General features: G+C 54.9%; 1 protein-coding gene, 1 long non-coding RNA gene and 2 other non-coding genes across 10 annotated transcripts; 3 read left to right on the top strand and 1 right to left on the bottom strand.

Moving 5' to 3' along the window:
• The first annotated feature begins 623 nt into the window (after positions 1–623).
• On the top strand, positions 624–15456 carry PER1 (period circadian regulator 1). Of its 7 annotated transcripts, none has more exons than XM_032498739.1 (23): positions 624–763; positions 6043–6462; positions 6583–6681; positions 6770–6924; positions 7011–7132; positions 7223–7424; positions 7578–7629; positions 7711–7853; positions 8235–8313; positions 8391–8497; positions 8673–8826; positions 8912–9020; positions 9107–9238; positions 9462–9567; positions 9661–9826; positions 9914–10044; positions 10244–10420; positions 11040–11273; positions 12064–12674; positions 13123–13309; positions 13506–13695; positions 14030–14180; positions 14593–15456. In XM_032498739.1, exons 2-23 carry the CDS (start codon positions 6188–6190, stop codon positions 14854–14856), a joined length of 3846 nt encoding a protein of 1281 aa, XP_032354630.1. In that variant the 5' UTR covers positions 624–763; positions 6043–6187; the 3' UTR covers positions 14857–15456. The 7 variants fall into 7 exon arrangements, with proteins under 7 accessions (XP_032354630.1, XP_032354627.1, XP_032354632.1 ...); XM_032498736.1 differs by having other exon boundaries at positions 9655–9826; XM_032498738.1 differs by lacking the exon at positions 624–763 and adding an exon at positions 820–1076 and having other exon boundaries at positions 9655–9826.
• Positions 14115–19785, bottom strand: LOC116669317. The gene is made up of 3 exons (XR_004326683.1): positions 19590–19785; positions 16285–16591; positions 14115–14200 (listed from the first exon to the last, which is right to left on the bottom strand). It is a non-coding gene; the product is annotated as an uncharacterized LOC116669317 (long non-coding RNA).
• TRNAT-AGU lies at positions 16081–16154 on the top strand. The gene has a single exon. It is a non-coding gene; the product is annotated as a tRNA-Thr (tRNA).
• On the top strand, positions 16591–16672 carry TRNAS-CGA. The gene has a single exon. It is a non-coding gene; the product is annotated as a tRNA-Ser (tRNA).
• Positions 19786–21709: the final 1924 nt, after the last annotated feature.

The raw sequence follows: 21709 nt of genomic DNA, 5'->3' as shown, positions 1-21709 counted from the left end.
CACAGAAAATAATCTGGGAGGTGGATATCGCCATCATCGTCATCGTCGTCATCGTTATGCGGCACTGAGATCTGAAGACCGCTTAACTTTACGGCTCGCTTGCACCTTCCAGCTTCAGGGAGCTTCAGAAACTGGGTTCCGGAGTCCCAGCGCGGAGGGTCTCTTGTCACTCCCGGAACACCTCACAAAGAGCCCCCCACCAAAGCCACCGCCGCTCACATCTGCGCCTGCGTGCAGGTCACGCTCCCTGCGCCTGCGCAGACTCCAGAGTCGGGTAAACGTGTCGTCAAGGAAAATCCCCAGCCTCTAGGTAAACAAGTTGCCGCGTGAGACCGCCCGCACGTGTCCTCTACAGCTCCTAGCCCTATCAGCCTATGAGAAAATTTGAGGAGCTGGACTGGAGTTTGCGTCACCAATTCAGGCAGATCGGGGATGCTGCTACAGCCAATGGGAACTTCTGATGTGGATGGAGGCGTGACTTTCTACCAGACGTCCAATTGACGCGCTAGGGCGGCCCCACCCGCACGTGGATCTGTCACTGCTGGTTGGCAAGCTGACCAATGAGAAGATGACGGCAGTGGGCGGTGCCATTGGTGGCTGGGCGGGGGCTGGGCGCCCGCACGCGGCGCGGGCATGGGTTGGAGCCTTTAGGCCAATAAGCTTGAGGGGCGTGGTATCCGGCTGGTGGGCGGGCCTGGAGGAGCGAGTCCAAGTGTCCGGATGCTTGTTGAGAAGAAATTGGGCTGTGCGTGCACGCCGAGCGGTGAGTGCTCCGGCATTGGGGTAGAGGAGCGGCGGTCAGTATGGGTTTTTCTATCAGGAGGGGTTTTAATGCAGTGCGGTGACGGGGATCGTGCGAATGCGTGATTGCTGCTGTGGGAGCTGTGATGGTTGCGGTGAAGGTGAATAGGAACCGCGAACTCAACTCCAGAGGAGTACTGACATCAGATCTCTCACCGCTCTACAGTACCTGGATCCCTGATTGCTGGGGGAAGGGGCTTAGAAGCATCAGCGAACTGAGGGAGCTAAGACCTCTGCTCCCAAGGAGTACGGGGGGACAGGACCCCTGACAGCAGGTGGGGGTCGTTCCAATGGGTGGCTGCTGTTTGAGGAGGTGCCTTAAGCACTTGAAAGAGGCAGGGGTTCGGAGGCTGGAGAGAGGCCCTGGTAAGACAGATGGGAGGGTACCAAAGGGTTGACATGGTGATTTGAGAAAGGGTGGTGTGATGGTTTGTGTGGTCCTGAGCCAGTCATATCACGGATCTGGATGTCTTTCTCATGTGTAAAGGGGAGGGGTTGGGCCTAGGAGCCATCCTTGAGAGTAAAGGTGAGGTAGCAACTGTTGGGTCTTGAGAGAGAGGATGCAGGTTGGCTGTGCATGTGTCTCCCTGAGCTCCTGGAGGTGAGGAGGCACCAACAGGATGCTCTGGTATCTGTACAAGCAATCCGGCCTGTGGTAAAGTGACCTGCGGTAAGGTGGAAGAGTGAGAAAGTGGGGTTCCTAGGAAATCTGGGGCTATTGGCTACTAGGGTGATCAAAAGGACTTTGTGAGCATGTAAAAACTGGGACTAGGATGATTTGAAGTGTGTGGAGAGTGCAAACTAATGTCCCAAGGGAGAGGAGGAGTTGGATGGAGTCTATTTGAGGCACCAAAGTAGAATTAGCTGGATATTTGAGAGGCCCAGGTTCCCCAGAGCTGGTAACACCTCACAGGTTCCTGAAGGATAGAAGCTAAAATGACAAGCCATTATCAGAGCTCAGATTTGAACTCTGGGCACCATTTGTTAAAGAGCCTAAGAACATATTATGGACCGTTTAGGCAAGTTAAGTAACTTCTGAGCCTTAGCTGCTCTTGTGGAATAGGGATAATGATTCCCATGCTACAGGATTGCTCTGAAGATTATATATGAGATAATGTATGTAAAGTGCTCAGCACAATCCCTAGTTCATGTCTTTACCTTTTTTTAGCTAAAAAAATGGCTGTAGGGTGACAAAATAACTGACAGGGTGAAAGATTGTGGTTGGGAACTATTCTCAAGTTTTTCTGCAAGTTTTGGTAACTGCCTTCTCATTTCCTTCTTCCTGTGTTCTTTTGGTCTCAAGGCACCAGCCCCAAAGCCTCATTCCTCCCTTTTTTCCCTCTCCCAAGATCCAGGCACCACGCTGGGCCACTTGCTCTGTCCCAGTTCAATTTCCTCATCCTAGACTCATGCTCCTCCCTGCCCTTCCTCCCTCTCTCTGCTGTCATAATAACAAGAGATTCAAGCTCTGAAGGAGGCCTCTGGGAAGGAGCAAAGGTGCGTGTTCTCTTGCAGAACCTGGGCCTCCAACTCTGGGACCCGGCCAGCAGATGTGTACAGTCCAGGAGAAGGGGAAAGCGAATGCCAGGAGTTGTAGGAACCGGCTGAGGGGAGGGCGGATGCGAGTCTCCAGAAGAGAGCCGGGCCTGGGGTGGGGGAGAACCCCTTCCTCCTAATCCTCTCTCCAGGAATCCCTGGCTTTGGGACAGGACGGGTGTCGTTGGGTTGGGGGGGGGGGCGCCCAGGCTGGGTGCATGGCCTGGGTCACCAGCCAAAAGAACACGATGTTCCCAAGTGCGCTGGCCGCCGCCCTCCCGGGCTGGCTGCCTCCCAAACCGCTGCCTCTCCAGCCTCCCTGCCCAACATTCCCCGGCTGCCTCGCCCCGCCCCCTTCCTCCGCTTTGACGTCACCGCTGTCTCCCGCCCCCTCTCCTCCATTGACGGCAGCAGGGCCTGGTTACTGTGGGGACCGTGAGGCAGGATCCCGGTCAGGGCCTTGAAAACCGGTGGGGGCTGCTGGGGCGCTAGACCCTTTTGTCTATGCGAAAGAAAAATATGGAGGTGGAGGTGGGAGAGCAAGGACTGCTTGTGTCAGGGGAGATCACATCTAAAGTCCTGGGATCGAAGAAAAACGATATTTCTAGAGAAGAGTTGTCTGAAAAGGAGACAAGGGACCGGACACAGCGTTTGAGTTGGGGGTACATTTCAAGGAGAGACAAAAATCCAGTCTCCTGAATCCTTTGTTTCCTGTGTTTATTTTGTTTTGTTTTGTTTGTTTGTTTGTTTTTTGGTTATTCTATAATCTTCCTGTGTCCAGCTTTTCCACAGAGCCCTTGCCCTGCCCACCCCCGCACCCTCCATGGGGAACACTTGTTAAGGAAAGCTTAGGCCACGTGACAGTGAGGGGCGTGCACTCACAGCTGACTATGTCAGCATCAGCTTGGGGGCCTCTTCACTTGCCACCCACGTTTCCAGGGAACCCAGAGAGGAACTACTCATCAGTCTTGGATGGAGGAGGGGGTCTGTGTAACCACAACTCTCCGGGCCCATGGTAGTACTTTATTCCCCAAAATTAGGATTCAGTGTTCTCTTCTTCGCCTCTTAAAAAAAGTTTTTTTTTTTTTTTTTAATAATTTCCAGCCTCTTCTACATTGCTGAGGTTCCTCCTCCTCCCCCAGCTATCGTGTTTATTTTTGTTTTACAACAAAATCACATGTTTATTGGTCACCTACTGTGTGTCATGTTCTGTCCTGGGGGCTGGGGAATACAGTGAAGGAGACAGATGATGAAGTCCTTGGCTTTCTCTTCTAGCAGTGGGGATCTGAAGCCCTTGCTACCCCACCTTCCTCTGTCTAGTGTCTCTTCTCTCAGCCACCCCCTTTGTTCCCCTGCAGCCCTGGCTTCCTGGCCCCTACTTTTGGGCAGCCCTAACTGTGGGTGGCTGCATCCTCAGAAGAGAAGAGTCACTACGTAGGCTGCCCGGAGACCTTTTCTCTGATTGGCCACAGAAGCACCTGCCATTGTTTCCCTTCACAGCTCCTGCTGGCTCTGGCTGTCCCTTCCATTGTTTGCATCCTCCCCTCAACTCCACAACCCCCCTTATATGTGGACCCTCGATTGCCCGCCTGGCTGTCCGTAGAATTTGAAGTGTCAGAGAAAGGGGTTGGGTAAAATGGCTTTATTATGCTGACAAGGCTGGGGAGGGGGAACCCAGGAAAGGCCAAGCTGGATTTCTGTTTCCCCTTCTCCTCCCAGGGGTCAGCCATGTCATCCAGGTCCACTTCCTAAAATCTGCATTCTTTTTACCCACCCCTGGCAAGATCAAGGTGTCCTATTCTGCAAGACGGGTCAGTTCAGAAAGTGGACCACCCTTAAACACTTACTGTGGCACAGGTATTTTCCCGGAAGAGGGGCAGTTTACCTCCCCTCCCCTCCCTTACATTATTAACTGTGCAAGGCGTACTGCGCCCATTGGCTGGGCAGTGGTATCTGAGGCCCCTTAGCCCAGCGCCAGCACCCAGATCCACGTGCGCCCGTGTGTGTGACACAGCCCTGACCTCAGGGGGGCCAGTAGCCAATCGGGCGCCGGGACGAGATCCCCAGCCAATCGGGGGCGGGCCTGCGGCTCTGCCGGCAGGAGGCCAATGAGGGGCAGAGCTTGGCGTTACGCAACCCGCCTCCTGGCCCCGCGGAGCTTCTACGCGGCTGCGGGCTGCGACGGCAGCGGGCAGCCGTCTGGAGTGCGCTCGGGCGGCCAGGTAAGGATTTCCGCAGCTACCTGGGGCGGCTCTTCGGCCCGGAGCCGGACTGCTGCCACTTCTAGCCTGAGGGGCAGCTTTCGGCCCGGACGCTTAGACGGCACACCAATAATCCGCCTTTCTTGCCGTTGTCCACCCTCTGCCCCTGGAGACCTAGGTGTTCCTGGCAACCCTGCACCGGGCGTCCTCACTCCTGACCCGCCTACCTTACCTCCAGTTTTGCCCCCGGCTCCCATTTCTCCCAGCCCGACACCTGATCCTCAGCAGGCATCCCCCCTGCTGCCTTTGTCACTCGAGGGTGCCGGGTTTTGCCCCGGCTCCAGGACCCCTTCTGGCTTTCCGCGCTCCCCGCGCTCCCCCTACAATCCCTGGCCTCCCGCCGGCCGTGATGTCAGTCCGATTCGGGCTGGAACATCCCGTTCCCGGTGCTAGTTCCTGCTGTTGGCCACAGCCTTCCCTTTTCTCCTAAAGCTCAGAAAATGCTTTGGGGTTGGGGGTGTGGTTGGACGGGGAGTAGGGGAAGAACTATCCCCTGGCTGTTGTGCGTCTTTCGCTCAGAGCTGAATTTGCTCCGGTTGGGGGAGGTGTTTGGGGGTGGGGTGCACAGAAAAGGAGAGGACTGAGGAGAGAGGATTCCTGGGTTCCTGACAATGGCAGGTGCCGGCTTCGGTCTTGGGGGTCGGGAGAGGATGCAGGGTCGGGAAAAGGGAAGCTGTGTTGTCGTGACTATAATGGTTGGGATCTAGGCTAACGTCAGGCAGGTGGGCTTTTTCTCGGAGGGCGGTGGTGGTTGTTTTGCCCTGGGGAGCAAGGCCAGCTCCTGAAACCCCTATGGCCACCCCTCTTCTTACGGCTCCCCGATCCTTTGGGGACTGGGGATGTAGTAGGGGTGGGCGACCACTGGTCGGGCTTGCCAGTGTGGGAGTGGGTCGTTCCCCGGCTTCCGCCGGGAAATGGGGGAGGGGTCGCCTCTCCCGCCCTCTTGTGGGCTCTCTGGCAACCGCTGAGCTCAGCTGCTGACGTCGGTTTCCCTGGCGACCGCGGCGGCGGCGGAAGCGCGTGGTGGGGCCGCGCATGTCCGCGCGCATGTGCAGCGGGGGTGTCGCCGCCCCAGATAAAATTAGCCCAAAGGCCTAAATATAGGCGGCTACAGGCTCACCGCCTGCTGTGAGGCCTTGAAGTCCCAGGCGGAGTAGGGGCTTGATGGGAATTTTGGGATGGGAAGTGTCTAGGCTTTGGCCCACAGTCGTAGTTCTAGTCGTCTGCTTAGGTTCTATTTACTCAGGCCTCCCTGGGAGACGATGTGGGGGCAGGACCAAGAGAGGCCCTTTCCCACCTGCGGTCCCCCTATGGGGACAGGAAGCAAATTAGCCTGGGTCCCAGGAGTGGGGGCCGGCAGGAGAGGGTCTGGGTGAAGCCTGCAGGTACTGTGAAGTTACTGCCCAGCTTTCTCTAAGTTCTCCTTCCTGGTCTCCCTCTTCAGGTTCTGGCTGTGATAGAACTTCTCAACCTTCTGAGGCTTGGGTCTGCCACCTCACTCCCCCAGCTAGGCCACCCGGTCCCTTTGTGCATCCGTGGTGGCCTCTCCACCTTACCTGTTCTCCTCCTGTCCTCCCCATGGTCCAGATATGAGCGGCCCCCTAGAAGGGGCTGATGGGGGAGGGGACCCCAGGTCGGAGGAACCCTTTTGTCCCGGAGGCTCCCCATCCCCTCGGCCTCCACAGCATCGACCTCGTCCTGGCCCCAGCCTGGCTGATGACACAGACGCCAACAGCAATGGCTCCAGCGGCAATGAGTCCAATGGGCCCGAGTCCAGAGGTGCATCTCAACGGAGCTCACATAGCTCCTCTTCCGGCAATGGCAAGGACTCGGCCCTGCTGGAGACCACTGAGAGCAGCAAGAGGTGTGTATGGATGTGTGTTGCAGGTTCTGGGAGTGGTCTTGTGTGCAAGCTAAGCTGGGAGACAAGCTCACGCTGATGGACATTTCCCCCTCACCTTGGGCCCTGTTGTTTCTCTCTTAGCACAAACTCTCAGAGCCCATCCCCACCCAGCAGTTCCATTGCCTACAGCCTCTTGAGTGCCAGCTCAGAGCAGGATAACCCGTCTACCAGTGGCTGCAGGTTTGTGGGGTGAGGGCTGGAGGAGAGGGCTGGGGGCCATGCTCTGGGGCTAATGCCTCTGTTCCCTCTCTCCCTGTGGGCCCTGCAGCAGTGAACAGTCAGCCAGGGCAAGGACCCAGAAGGAACTCATGACGGCACTGCGGGAGCTCAAGCTTCGGCTGCCACCAGAGCGCAGGGGCAAGGGCCGCTCTGGGACCCTGGCCACGCTACAGTACGCACTGGCCTGTGTCAAGCAGGTGCAGGGTGAGTGGTGCTTCCTGGGAGGCAGGTCCTGGGCTACTGTTGTGGGACAGTCTGCCACTAAGTGCTCCACTGCCCTCACTTTGCAGCCAACCAGGAATACTACCAGCAGTGGAGCCTGGAGGAGGGTGAGCCTTGTGCCATGGACATGTCCACCTACACTCTGGAGGAGCTGGAGCACATCACATCTGAATACACGCTTCGCAACCAGGTTGGTGTGGCCCCCGCCTCTGCATCCCGACGCACCCCTGGCCCACTCCCACAGTTCCTGAACTTGCCCTGTCCTCACTCTCTTTCCTAGGATACCTTCTCCGTGGCTGTCTCCTTCCTGACAGGCCGCATCGTCTACATTTCTGAGCAGGCAGGGCTCCTGCTGCGTTGCAAGCGGGATGTGTTCCGAGGCACCCGCTTCTCAGAGCTCCTGGCTCCCCAGGACGTGGGCGTCTTCTATGGTTCCACTGCCCCATCTCGCCTGCCCACCTGGGGCACTGGGGCCTCGGCAGGTGAGGTCCCCAGATGCTTGAGGGAAGGGATGAACAGTTCCGGGAAGCTCCTGCCATGAGGGCCCAGGGACCCAAGCTTTTCCTTGCTGGGTTTTTCTCAGCCCAGGGAGGGGGTGAGGAGCTGTGGCTCACTGCCTTCTTGGTCTGTCACAGGTTCAGGCCTCAAGGACTTCACCCAGGAGAAGTCTGTCTTCTGCCGTATCAGGTATGTGGGCCATGGCCTTGAAATGGAGGGCTACTGACCCCTCATTGAGAGTCCCTAATGCCTCTTTCTCTTTTTTGCTAGAGGAGGTCCTGACCGGGATCCAGGGCCTCGATACCAACCATTCCGCCTAACCCCGTATGTGACCAAGATCCGGGTCTCGGACGGGGCCCCCGCACAGCCGTGCTGCCTGCTCATTGCAGAGCGCATCCACTCTGGTTACGAAGGTGGGCAGGACAGGGGCCTGGCCTGGCTTGGGTAGGAGGAAGGACGCCTCTCTAGGCTGAGGATAAAGCGGGACATGAGTCTGAGAGACATAACTCAGGCTCTTAGAATTCTGGAATAGGGAAGATACTGTAAGGATGAGATTTTGCATCCTTCTTTAGAGCTTCATCTCTGAGCTAGGAGAGGGCAAAGAAGAGTGCCTTGGTTTTCAGTTTTATTACTGGCATGGGGCACAAGGATGGTCCAGACTGACTTTATAGGTCAGAGAGCCCAGGCAGAGGTGTGGAAAGGACTGCCAGCCAGCCTGGGCCCCAGACAGTGTGGAGGGCTGAGGAGCTGGACCATTCTGGATGAAATCCAATGGCCACGCTTTTTGTCTTCAGCTCCTCGGATTCCCCCCGACAAGAGGATCTTCACCACACGGCACACGCCTAGCTGCCTCTTCCAGGATGTGGATGAAAGGTGAGGGCAGGACCTGGAGGAAAAGGGGATGGTCAAGGATGAGGCCTCGGCCACACTGATGCCTCCTCTCTTTTCAGGGCTGCCCCACTGCTGGGATACCTCCCCCAGGACCTCCTGGGGGCCCCAGTGCTCCTTTTCCTGCATCCTGAGGACCGACCCCTCATGCTGGCCATCCATAAGAAGAGTGAGTTCCTCTCATCCTGCTCTCCCTTCCCCCTGTCTCCAGGGCTTCCTAACAGCTGCCCTGGTGGTCTTGTCTCTTACTGCTTTGGTCTTCTACATCTCTGGGTCGGGGGTGGCCCTCCATCTTGCTCATCTCTCCATCCCACTGACCTTCACCTCATTCTCATTCCCTTCAGTCCTGCAGCTGGCTGGCCAGCCCTTTGACCACTCCCCTATCCGCTTCTGCGCCCGTAATGGGGAGTATGTCACCATGGATACCAGCTGGGCTGGCTTTGTGCATCCCTGGAGCCGTAAGGTGGCCTTTGTGTTGGGCCGTCACAAAGTACGCACGTAAGTGGGTCTTGCCTGGAGCCGGCATGAGGGGTGGGACATTGTGGAGGAGGCAGGGCTTGACTCACCCTTCCTTACCCCGCAGGGCACCCCTGAACGAGGATGTGTTCACCCCCCCAGCCCCCAGCCCCGCTCTGTCCCTGGACCCTGACATCCAGGAGCTCTCCGAGCAGATCCACCGGCTGCTATTACAGGTAAGGGTTGAGGGGGTGGCTTGGGAGATGAGGAAGGGTAGGGACCAGGGTGTTAGACAGCTAACCTGTTGCTCTCCCTGCCTCAGCCTGTGCACAGCCCCAGCCCCACAGGGCTCTGTGGAGTCGGCCCTGTGACTTCCCCAGGCCCTCTCCTCAGCCCTGGCTCCTCCAGTGACAGCAATGGAGATGATGCTGAGGGACCTGGGCCTCCTGCCCCGGTGAGTTTCCCTCTCCCACCTCACCCCTCTAACCTCCTGTTCCCTGGTCCTCAGAGTCAGCATTGCCAATCCTATAGGAGCACTGCCTTGTCCACCTCCTTTTCCTTCTTGTCCCGCTCACATCGTGACCTCCATGCGTCCCCACTGGGGCGTTTTCATTGCACTGTGCCCTGAGCCCGGCCAGGCACCCCTGTGCTGCCCACTGCCTTGCTCTGTCCCACAGGTGACTTTCCAGCAGATCTGTAAGGATGTGCATCTGGTGAAGCATCAGGGGCAGCAGGTTTTTATTGAGTCCCGGGCCAGGCCTCTGCCCCGGCCCCGCATCCCTGGTGAGTTGGTGACAGTGTGGGTGAGGAGACCTGGGGGTCCCCTGACCTTCACCCCAACCCAGAGGAGCTTTTCTCCCCTTGGCCCAGCTACAGGTACATTCAAGGCTAAGACCCTTCCTTGCCAAGCCTCAGACCCAGAGTTGGAGGTGGCCCCTGCTCCAGTCCAGGCCCCACTAGCCTTGGCCCCTGAGGAGGCTGAGAGGAAAGAAGCCTCCAGTTGCTCCTACCAGCAGATCAACTGCCTGGACAGCATCCTCAGGTACGGCCATCCTGGCTTCTCCTCCTACTTGGGCCCTGGCCCCACCCCACCCAGGCCTTGCCCTCACGTTCTCTGGTGCTTCTCCAGGTACCTGGAAAGCTGCAACATCCCCAGCACGACCAAGCGCAAATGCGCCTCCTCCTCCTCCTGCACCGCCTCTTCAGCCTCCGATGACGACAAGCAGAGACCAAGCCCTGTCTCTGTGGGGACCAAGAAAGGTAAAGGCACTCATTTGCGGTCCTCGCACTCTGGCCCTGTGTCTCTACACTCCTGCCTTTGGGCTCCACTCCACTCTGCCCTACCTCCTCCCAGCCTCAGATCTTCAGACTCCTCTCTACCATCAGTCCGACCCCACCCCTTCGCGGGTTTCCTCTCCCAGCCTCCCAGTGGGGTAACTGGCACTGTTTCTCTGCACAGATACGTCGGCAGTGCTGTCTGGGGAGGGGGCCGCCCCTCGGAAGGAGCCGGTGGTGGGAGGCACCTTGAGCCCGCTCGCCCTGGCCAATAAGGCGGAGAGTGTGGTGTCTGTCACCAGTCAGTGTAGCTTCAGCTCCACCATCGTCCATGTGGGAGACAAGAAGCCCCCGGAGTCGGGTATGGGTGTGGTTGAGGGGGCAGTGCCCGGGCTCCACTGGGTCCCGCAGCCAGAGCTCCCTCCCGCCTGCCTTCTCCCGCCCTCTGTCCCCTAACGGAGAGGAGGAGGCCTCTGTCTTAGCTCTGGGCTGCCACTTCTTGCTCTCCACCCCGCCCGCCAGCCTTTGCCACTTTGTCTGTCCCCATCCTGCTTCCTGTGTTCTGTCAGTTCACACAAAACCTGGGGTGCAGGTTTCAACCTTGAGGTGCTGACCACAGAGGGTCTGAAGGTGGCACTGTTGAAAATCACTGAAGGGTCTTTGGGCCTTGACCTGGAAAATGAGTGAGGGAAGGGCGAGGGGTGGGCTTCCCTTCCAGGGAGAGTCATGGGGGTGTCGTCCTAGAGCTGTGCCACAGGAGGGACCTGAGTACCATTTCTTATCCTGAAACAGCTTCACACGGAGAAGAGGGCTCAGAGCCAGTCCTTGGTGGGCAGGCCGCCAGGAGACGTACATGAGGCCTAGGCTTGGCTGTGGGGCAGAAGCCAGGGGTTTGGCTAAGCTGTTGGATGTGGAAGGTGTGGTGTAGCTGTGTTAACCCCGAGGTGATTCTGACCTGTTCCTCCTTTTATCTTTCTCAGACATCATCATGATGGAAGACCTGCCTGGCCTGCCTCCAGGCCCAGCTCCCAGCCCAGCCCCCAGCCCCATGGTAGCCCCAGACCCAGCCCCAGATGCCTACCGCCCGGTGGGCCTGACCAAGGCTGTGCTGTCCCTGCACACGCAGAAGGAGGAGCAGGCCTTCCTCAGCCGCTTCCGTGACCTCAGCAGGCTGCGTGGACTCAAGGGCTCCTCCACGACTCCCTCAGCCCCTGGTGAGTGAGGCAGCCATGTAGCACTCCCTGAGCCTGCCTAGGGACAGGTCCTCTCTCCACTGGGCTGGGGTCCAGGCTGCAGCCGGCGGAGCACAGCCTGGGGGCTGGCACTGAGCCAGGCAGGCGAGGGTGCTCTGCTCCAGGTCAGCCACTCCAGGTCCAGCCTGGGGCAGGGGCAGGAAGTGTGCTCACTCAGGACTCTTGTGTCATTGATTAAGAGATCTGTGTGGCAAGGAGGGCTGGGACAACTCCGGGTGGGGTCAGGGCTTCAAGGGCGGATGGCAGCCCTCCAGGTGCCTGAGGGAGGCCCCCTGCAGGCGGACACGGGACTCAGGATTGGTTTTTCCTGCCCACCTCTTCGCTCCATCGTGAGCGAGGCAGAGCACGCCCCAACTAGCAGGAGGATCGCCCAGGCTGGCAGTGCCTGTGGGAGTTTGGCAGGTGGACAGGAGCCACCTGCCCTTTCATCCAAGGACCTACCCTGCCTCCTCCTGTCTGCCAGCATGCCTCTGTCTTCTGCACACCCCCAGCATGACTTCTCATGTAACCTTTCCTTTCCCCAGTTTCTTTGTCAATAAATCCCCTATCTCTGCCGCCTGTGATTCTTTCCTGAAGGTTTCCCCCACCTCCCCACAGTCTTCTCTGTTATGTGTGGGCCTGGAGCCAGACTCTCTGTAGGGCCTTCACCTGCCCTCTCCTTGGCTCCCTGATCAGAGTGGCAGAGCAGTGGGCCTGGCAGGGGCACTGACCCCAGGTTGAGGTCCTTGCTAACCCTAGTCTCTCCCCACAGGCTGCCACCATGGCCCTGCACCCCCTGGCCGCCGACACCACTGCCGATCCAAAGCCAAGCGCTCACGCCACCACCAGACCCCCAGGGCTGAAGCCCCCTGCTATGTTTCCCACCCCTCTCCTGTGCCCCCTTCTGCCCCTTGGCCCCCACCACCGACCACCACACCCTTCCCAGCTGTGGTCCAGCCCTACTCCCTCCCAGTGTTCTCCCCCAGAGGAGGCCCCCAGTCTCTTCCTCCTGCCCCCACCTCTGTGCCTCCTGCAGCTTTCCCTGCCCCTCTGGTGACCCCAATGGTGGCCTTGGTGCTCCCTAACTATCTGTTCCCTACCCCATCCAGCTATCCCTATGGGGTATCCCCGGCCCCCGCCGAGGGGCCTCTCACTCCTGCCTCCCACTCCCCTTCTCCACCCCTGCCTGCACTGCCACCCAGCCCTCCCCACTGCCCGGACTCTCCACTCTTCAACTCGAGGTGTAGCTCCCCGCTCCAGCTAAATCTGCTGCAGCTTGAGGAGCCCCCCCGTGTTGAGGGGGGTGCTGTCACAGGGGGCCCTGGGAGCAGTGCTGGGCCTCCGCCTCCCAGTGAGGAGGCTGCTGAGCCAGATGCCAGACTGGTGAGCACTGACCCCTCCCCATGCTCTTCCCACCCCCACGTGGCCCTCCCTACCCTTGCTCCTGCCTTTGCACTTCTTCCCACGCCCACCTGTCTGGTGTCTCCAGAGGATGGTGTCATGGGGTGGGAGACCCCAGCTGAATTTCTGGAGGAGGCAGAAATCCGCTGCCTCATCTGTGAAGTGGGGACAGTCCTGTCTGTCTGACAGGTGGCGAGGACATCCCAATAACTTCTGAGAGCGCATCTGCCACTTGGAAAGGGTCCAGCGTCACATCCCTACTCTTCGCCAGCTCTCTTCTCACTCATCTTGGCCCCACTGTCATGGAGTGGGAAGAGACCACTTGGGTTGGGTGCCCCAACCAGTGGCAGCAGCTGAAGGGAAGCCTCAGTGTTGATCCCTTAATCCCTCCATGTCCCCCCTTCCTCCTCCCCTCCTTCCCCTCCTCCAGGTGGAGGTAACTGAGTCCTCCAACCAGGATGCGCTCTCGGGCTCCAGCGATCTGCTGGAGTTGCTGCTGCAGGAGGATTCTCGCTCTGGCACAGGCTCTGCTGCCTCGGGCTCTTTGGGCTCTGGCTTGGGCTCAGGATCTGGGGCAGGCTCCCATGAGGGGGGCAGCACCTCAGCTAGCATCACACGTGAGTACTCCCCACTCCACCCCTTCCCAGGGTAGGACAGGACTAGGGAGTTGGGAGGCCAGGCCCCACCTTAGCTGAGCAGCCTGGGCCCATGCCCTGCTTCCTAAGCCCAGTGGGCTGGACCTGTAACCTTAAGGGAGGCTTGGTGGGGAGCCTGTTGGCCTGACTCTGTTGGCTACCCACCCTCTACCTACAGGCAGCAGTCAGAGCAGCCACACAAGCAAATACTTCGGAAGCATCGATTCTTCCGAGGCGGAGGCTGGGGCTGCCCAGGCCAGGGCTGAGCCTGGGGACCAGGTCATTAAGTACGTGCTCCAAGATCCCATCTGGCTGCTCATGGCCAATGCTGACCAGCATGTCATGATGACCTACCAGGTGCCCTCCAGGTGAGGAGTTTGAGAGACATGCTCTGCCTCCCTTTCAGAAGAGTGGGGAGGCCGGCCCACCCTCAGTCCCCAGCTAACTTGAGGTTTTCTTTCTGGATGTGGCTCTGCCCTGGGGTTTTCTTGTTCTATCCCCCGCCCCTTGGAGGCCCATCATTAGTCCTTCTGAGGCTGAAGGCAGCTTTCCTGGTCTTGGAAGGCCTGAACTCCCAGAGCACCGGTTCAGGGGAGGAACATGAGACAGTGGGTAGGGAGTTGGAATGGGGGAAACATACCATCCTTGTGGGCTCTGGTCCCAGCTCCCATTCTCTGCCTTCCAAACCCCTTCCTGGAGCAGGGACGTAGCCTCTGTGCTGAAGCAGGATCGGGAGCGTCTCCGGGCCATGCAGAAGCAGCAGCCTCGGTTCTCGGAGGACCAGCGGAGGGAACTGGGTGCTGTGCACTCCTGGGTCCGGAAGGGCCAGCTGCCTCGGGCCCTTGATGTGATGGTGAGAGGACAAATCTTGGGCTAGAAGGGAGAAGAAAGAATTGAGCTCAGGTTGAAGGGACAGAGGCTAAGGGCTGATCCCCTCACTGTTCCCTGGGTCATTAATTCTGAAGGATGTTAATTCTACGGTTTCCTGCTAGGTTATACAATGTTAAACCACGTGAGCTTTTGTAGACCTTTTCTGGGCCAGTTCTGTGCTTATGTACAGTTGTGACTGTCCCATACAGCCTGGGGTCTGGATACCGGGTACAGTGCATTTTCCAGTCTTGTTGACCCCATTGTACCTCCACGTGGACTCGTGTTTCTTGGGAGTACTTCAGAAGTATTCTTGGGCTGGGGAACAAGGGGAGTTGGGGTAGCAGGTCAGCAGTGAGAACCCTGCCTGACTTCCTCATCCTCTTTCTTCCTCCGAGGCCTGTGTGGACTGCGGTAGTAGCACCCAAGACCCTGGCCACCCTGATGACCCACTCTTCTCAGAAATGGATGGACTGGGGCTGGAGCCCATGGAGGAGGGTGGAGGCGAGGGTGGTAGCGGTGAGGGTGAGGGTGGAGATGAGACCCTGGCCCAAACTGGGGCCAGGGTCTCGAGCTCTCAGGACCTGGCCATGGAGGAAGAGGAACAAGGTGGGAGCTCATTCAGTCCAGCCTTACTTGCCACAGAAAATGGCACCAGCTAGACTATATTTTGGGGCCGCCTCTGGGAGTGCATGAGAAGCTTCCTTCTTCCATGTCCCGATTCTCAGAACTCAGATGTGGCTGGACCAACCAATAGAAAACTGCCCCAGCTTCTCCTGCTGTAGGGGGCAGGACCCCCATCACCAGCCCGGGATCCAGAGGCTGCCTCCGGCCTCTTAGGGAACAGAGAGTGGAACTCTTCAGCCAAGCCCAGCCCAGTGAAGCCTCACTTCCCATCCCTGGTGAGGAGTCCTTCCTTCCCCTGGACGAGGTTGCTGATAAGCTGCTGAAGTGGTCTCTCCAAGTCCTAGCTGAGCCGGAGTCCCTGTCCCCAAGGGTTGGGGCTGCACTTATTTATTGGGGGAGACAGCCCTCTCTCCCACCTCTTCCCCAGACGGGAGGAGGAGGGATTGAGGCCCAAGCAGGACCCAGCGGTCCAAACCCCTAGCTGCTCCAGGGTGGGGGAGGTTGGTGGACCATGGAGTCCCTGGTGCTGCCCCTCAGGTGGGACCCAGGAGTTCTCAGCTGTACCCTCTACCGATGGCATTTGTGTTTTTGATATTGTGTCTGTTACTATTTTTAATACAAAAAGAAAAAAAAAATACCAGGACTTTGTGGAATGAAGTTTGGGGGTTGGCTGAGGGGCGCTTTTTGTGGGGAGGGGTGGTCCAGCCTCCTGGAAGGTTGTAGTGAGAGTGAGCCATTCCCTCCCCTGAGGACCCACATCCTTCTCCCCATACCCTTTTCAGCTCAGAGGCCTTGCTGAGCCTGCTAACTCTCCACCTAGTTCAAAGCCTACTCTGACCCCGAACATATCTCAGCTGATTCCGTCTGGCAAGGAGATGAGAGGCGACGTATGGCTGAGGGCTTAGGCAGGCTGCAGCATGGGTCACTGGCGCCTGCGGGAGGGGGAGGCCCACTCAGCCCCGTGATGCTCTGAAGCAGTTGAGGGTGTTCAGCTGCTTTGTCACCACACAGAAGAAAGCCCTTCAGCAGGCCGGTGTAGGTGGCTCGGGACGGGGAGTCACGCTCCCATTTGTAGTCGAGAGGTGTGGGAAAAGGGAGGCGTGGAAGTTAACCCCGTGACTCAGAACCTGGGAAGGGAAGGGGAAACCTTGGAAGGGATGGATCACTGAGGATCCGCGACCACCATTACATTGGTCAATTCTGAGTTACTGGCGCGCACGAACAGCTGATCCCTATCTAGTTGGTGTGGGGCATCCGCCGGCGCCGTGGCTTAGCTGGTTAAAGCGCCTGTCTAGTAAACAGGAGATCCTGGGTTCGAATCCCAGCGGTGCCTGAACCAGAATAGGTGTTGTATATTATTGCTGCGAAGAAGGTGCATTTCAACAAGGCCATTCTCTTACCCCCTTAGAAAGATTCTTCTTACCAAGCCCATTCCTAACCACTAGTATTTGAGTTTCCGTTACCGAGCACTTTTAATGTGCATTTGGAGGTTGGCTCCAGCTTTCATGAACGAAGATGAAGCGGCATTCCTTGTCTCCCTTCAAGGGTATGGGATCCTGGACTCAGATTTGGGTCCATTTTGTTGAGGCCGTACTGTGGGAGAACTGGAGTTGCCACTCCCAAAAGGCGGCTGACAGTTGACGAAGGGAGGTGCGGCCCGTACAGCAGAGGCGCCTGCGCACTGATGTCTCAAGGTGGTGGGGCGGTGCCGGCTAGTGGTGGGCGTGTTGATAGCCAGCTATAGTTGCGCAGGCCCGAGGCCGCACGCGGCTGTGATGGCCGAGTGGTTAAGGCGTTGGACTCGAAATCCAATGGGGTCTCCCCGCGCAGGTTCGAATCCTGCTCACAGCGTCAGTGCTTTTGGTATCACCACCACTTCCGGTGAATGAAGCAATTTGTTTTTCTAGTGCTTTCCTCCCTTGGAACAGATCCCACATTTATTCCGAGAGTATCAGAGACTCAGCCACCCAGGATCTGTCCGCGAGCGCCCTCTTGCGGACATCCAACTCCTGCTTCACCTGTAGTCTTTACATCTCAGTAAACGGAAATTCTAGTTCTTGTTAGCCAGACCAAAAAAACCCTTAGAATTATCCCTGATTCCGCTCTCTCTCTCTCCCCCTTCTCCTTCCCTCTCTTTCTCTCTCCCTCTCTCCCCCGTCCCCTCCTTCCCTCTCTCTCTCTCTCTCTCTCTCTCTCTCTCTCTCTCGCGCGCGCGCGCGCGCGCAACACACACACCACACACACACACAGCAGCAGAGGAACATCTTCCAGGCCAAGGCACAAGACAAAATCCCAGAAGAAGAAATGTGATGACGAGATAAGCAATTTTTCCGAGAAAGTTTAGAGTAATGATGATGTTCAGATAACTCAAAAGGAGTATAGATGTACAGAGTGAAGTTTTTCGCAAAGAATTGGAAATTGTAAAGGATACCCAGAGTTGAAGAATGAAATTACTGAAATGAACCAACAATAATCTAAATGAGGCAGAAGAATGGATCAATGAGCTAGAAGACAGATCAGTGGAAATCACTACTGCAAAACAGAAAAAAGAAAAAATGAAAAGAAATGAGGACAGTTTAAGACAATTCTGGGACAACATTAAGCACAATAATATTTGCATTATAGTGGTCCCAGAAAAAGAATAGAGAGAGAAAGGACCTGAGAAAATATTCAAAGAAATAATAGCTGAAAACTTCCCTAACTTGGGAAAGAAAACAGTCACCCAAGCCCAGGAAATGAAGAGAGTTCCACACCGGATCAACCCAAAGAGAAACACACCAAGGCATACAGTAAGCAAATTTACAAAAATTAAGGATAAGGAGAAAATATTAAAATCAGCAAGAGAAAAGCAACAAATAACATACAAGGGAACTCCCATAAAGATATTAGCTGATTTTTCAGCAGAAACTCTATCGGCCAGAAGGGAGTGGTATAATATATTTAAAGTGATGAAAGGGAAAAACAACCAAGAATACTCTATCTATCAAGACTGTCATTCAGATTTGATGGAGAGATCAAAAGTTTCACAGATAAACAAAAGCTAAAAGAATTCAGCACCACCAAACCAGCTTTACAACAAATGTTAAAGGAACTTCTCTAGGTTAAAAAAAAGAAAGGGCCACAACTAGAAACAAGAAAAGTAACAGTGAAGGGAGAAGAGTACAACTGCAGGGTATCTAAAATGCATTTGAAATTAAGAGATCAGCAACTTAAAACAATCTTGTTATATGTACGTGTGTGTGTGTGTGTGTGTATAATTTATATATCTATATCTATATTTATTTCTATACTAAAACCTCATGGTAACCACAAACCAATGTAACTCTACAGTCATCAAACCACAAGAAAAGAGAACAAAAAGAAGAAAGAGAAAAAATGCTAAAGGGGCCCACATTGACTAAATCTGGGACAATCTAAGCATTAAAACGTCGACAGTGAATGAATTTTAATGTACTGAATCAAGTAAGAATCCAAATTCATATCAGCATAAATAATTAAATGGGAGGAAAAGAGAAAACTCTTACTGCCAACTAAAAAATACAGGAGTGCGGGAGTTAGAAATCATCAATGGATTCTAAACTAGTGGGTGAACTTTTGATAAGGTACAAGTGGTGAAGAGTTATTGAAATATCTTCCCACAAATTACATATTAAATACTACGAAGGGGGAAATGATAACTTTATGGTGGAGAAAACTGGGGAACACCATTTGAACCTCGTGATCAAAGTCAATATCCCAGTATTGGGACAAAGTGACATGCGTCTTCTGACATGATTTGTGGTGATCTCCCCACCAAAAATACACAACATGAGTAACTTGAATCTAAATGTGGAGAAGCATCTGAAAAACCAAAATGAAGGACATTTACAAAGTAACCGTCCTGAACTCTGAAACTGTGAAGATCAAGAATCTTCCAGATTAAATGAAGCTGAAGAGACATAACAACTAAATGCAGTGTGGGATCCTGTACTGGATCCTGGACTGGGAAAAAAGAGCTATAAAGGACATCAGCGACACTTGAGCAAATTTAAATATGGACTGGCATTAAACGATAGTATTATATTAATTTTAGTATCTTAACATTGATAGTTGTACTATTATGTACTATTATGTTACAGATGTCTTTGTTCTCAGAAAACACATTGAGTAACAACAGGCAAAGGGCCTGGAGTTTTCAGTTCACCACCAAATGATTCAGAAAACAAACACTTTGTATCTATTATATTTGGACAGAAATGATAAAGCAAATGGAGCAATGTAAACAGTTAACAGACCTCGGAAAAGAGTATATAGGAGTTCCTTGTACTAGTCTTGTAACTTTTCTGAAAGTATGAAATTATACAAAAGTTAAAAGTTCTCAAAACAAAACAAAAAAGCTAGTGGGGAAAAGTCCTCTAAAGGCTTCACATTACACTCAGAAATGACAAAGTCCTTGCAATGGCCTAGAAAGTTCTACACAGTCAGCCTCTCCCTTTGTTACTTTGACCTCACCTCCTACAACTCCTGTACTTGCCACCTCCACTCCAGCCAAGCCTATTCCTCCCCTTGCTGCTCTCTGTCCCTCTGACAAGCCTGGCAGGTTGTCCTCCAAGGCCTTCCTGCCAGTCGGTCCCTCTCCTCTGTCTGGAGTGCTCGTCCCCCACCTCTTAAATTTCCCCTTCTCAGTGGGTCCCTCCCTGGTCACACCATCTGAAGTTACAACTCCCACTCTTCACCCTTCCTTGCTTCACTTTTCTCCACAGCACGTACACCAACTGACAAAGGATACATTTTGAATAGTAGTCATTTAACTGTTTCCCCGACAAGAACGCTGGCCCCAGAAGGGCAGCGATTATTGTCTTTGTTCCTGGCTCTATAGAGGTCTTCTATCCTGATTCTTCACTTGGCCTAGGGGCCTGGGCCTCCCACTTCCCAACCCCCAGCCCCCAGGTCCCAACCCTCCAGGAACTCCCCCTACCCAGGACCCAGGGGGTCCCAGGAAGCCAGCCTCCTCTTTGAAGAACAAAGAGGGAGGAGCTGAGCCTTGGAACCCAGGCCTGGGGAGACAGCACAGCGGGGGAGGGGAAGCAGGCCACCAGGCCAGCTGTGCTGTCCCAGGTCCTTGCCCGCCTCCCTAGGGCCCCAGCGTGTGGGGGACACGAACTCCCCTCCCCCAAGCCCAGAGGCAGCCGTGAAGAGGCTGGAGGCCCAGACACCCATACACGTACCACGTACACAGACACAACCACAAACGGATGCACACACAGGTCCACGCTGACAGAGGGTGCCATCCACACAGAGACCCCCCCATCCCATACCCTCAGAAACCCTGGCAGAGGACATGAGGGCCTCCCTCACAGACACATCTCCACAGGAGCGAGGGTTGGAGAAAATCATCCAATCAGGCCAACTGGTCTCAGGTTTTGGGAGACTGAATGAAGTGTATATAATTGGGATTTTTTTGGGGGGGGGGCGGGTGTTTAAAGAAAATAATATAAAATTAGGCACAAAAAGTGATGTTTAGAATGAAACGAGATCAAAACAACTTACAAATTGAAAAAGCTGACAGATGCCACAAAGGTCACAAAGTCCAGAAAAGTAACTTACTGGTATTAATTAATTGCCGGCATACCTCTGAAATACTCTCTACAGACTGGCTACTGGCTCTCTGTATTTCAAATCTCGTTTCTCCTCTACCATCCACACACTTAGAGTGACAAGAGCCACTGGATGCATTCATCTCACATGTGCCCTCTGGCTTTGCACCTTCATGGCACAAAGCCTAGTGACGGTCACAGGAGTTTTCTGGAAGCTATTGCCACACCAGGATGGCTGGGTAACTTAACTATATGTGGAAGTAACTGGAAACCACAGTAACCATATTACCATTAACATATCCCCAGATGCCCACAGCCACTCCAACATCAGGGGGAAAGAGGGGAAGTCAGAGTGAAAGGAGACAGTGGTCTTCACCATTTGCAGTTAAAAATATGTTATTTTTGCAAATTTTACAGAAGCGTATGGCCATGTGAGTACGTTGCTAGGATCCTCACAGAGGCCTGCGGAAGTGAGGGGTCCTGAAGTGTGAATTTCATTAGCTTCACGGTGAATTCACCTCCGAAATTGTAATTTATGATCCCACATCTCAAATGGACCCTCAACATGCCTAGAAATTCTATTCTGTCCTAGAAGGTTTGTTTTCCTTCTCTCCAAAATGAACATTTCACACCTTCTTTCTCCTCAGACCACCTGGAAACTCTCTCCCCTCCAGCAATGAGCTTGGTTCATTCTTCTTAAAGAAAATGGGAGCAACCAGAGGGAAACTGCCTCATTCTTCCCACACCCTAACTAACCCACAGTCTCTGTCTTCCCCATCTCCCAGTGGGTGAGGAGTCTTCCCTACCACCTGAGGCCAATTTCTGCACCTGGTACTGAGGTCTACCCTCCCCCACCTCTTGGTTATTCCCACCAGCATCAAGCTCGCTGTAGCAACCTTATCTCTTTCTTGTGCTCCTGGCTGCTCCCTCCTTGGCTTTTCTGTTACTTCTCTGATAACTTGACACGCCTTTGGTAAGTCTTCCTCCTCAACTTGACCTCTAAGTGTTGGGATGCTCCAGGCCTCTTCTTTTCTCTCTCCACACTCTTTCCCTAGGTGCTCCAGTCTCATTGCATTTAAGCCACCCATCTCCATGTTTACCCTCCAGCTCTGATCCCCCAACTCGTATATCCCTGGCCTACCTGTAGCCTCCACTTGGATGTCTGAGTGGGTTTCAACTAACCGGGCTTAATGTATAATGCTTGATTTCTCTCCCCAGATCTTTTCCTTCCCCCTCCCCTTGTGTTTCCCATCTCAGTAAAAGGCACCACCATCCACTCAGCTATTTAAGCCAAAAACCCAGAAGTAACCCA

Source organism: Camelus ferus, chromosome 16 (genome assembly GCF_009834535.1).
Source record: "Camelus ferus isolate YT-003-E chromosome 16, BCGSAC_Cfer_1.0, whole genome shotgun sequence".
NCBI lineage: Eukaryota > Metazoa > Chordata > Mammalia > Artiodactyla > Camelidae > Camelus > Camelus ferus.
This window is presented reverse-complemented; position numbering and strand designations above follow the sequence as displayed.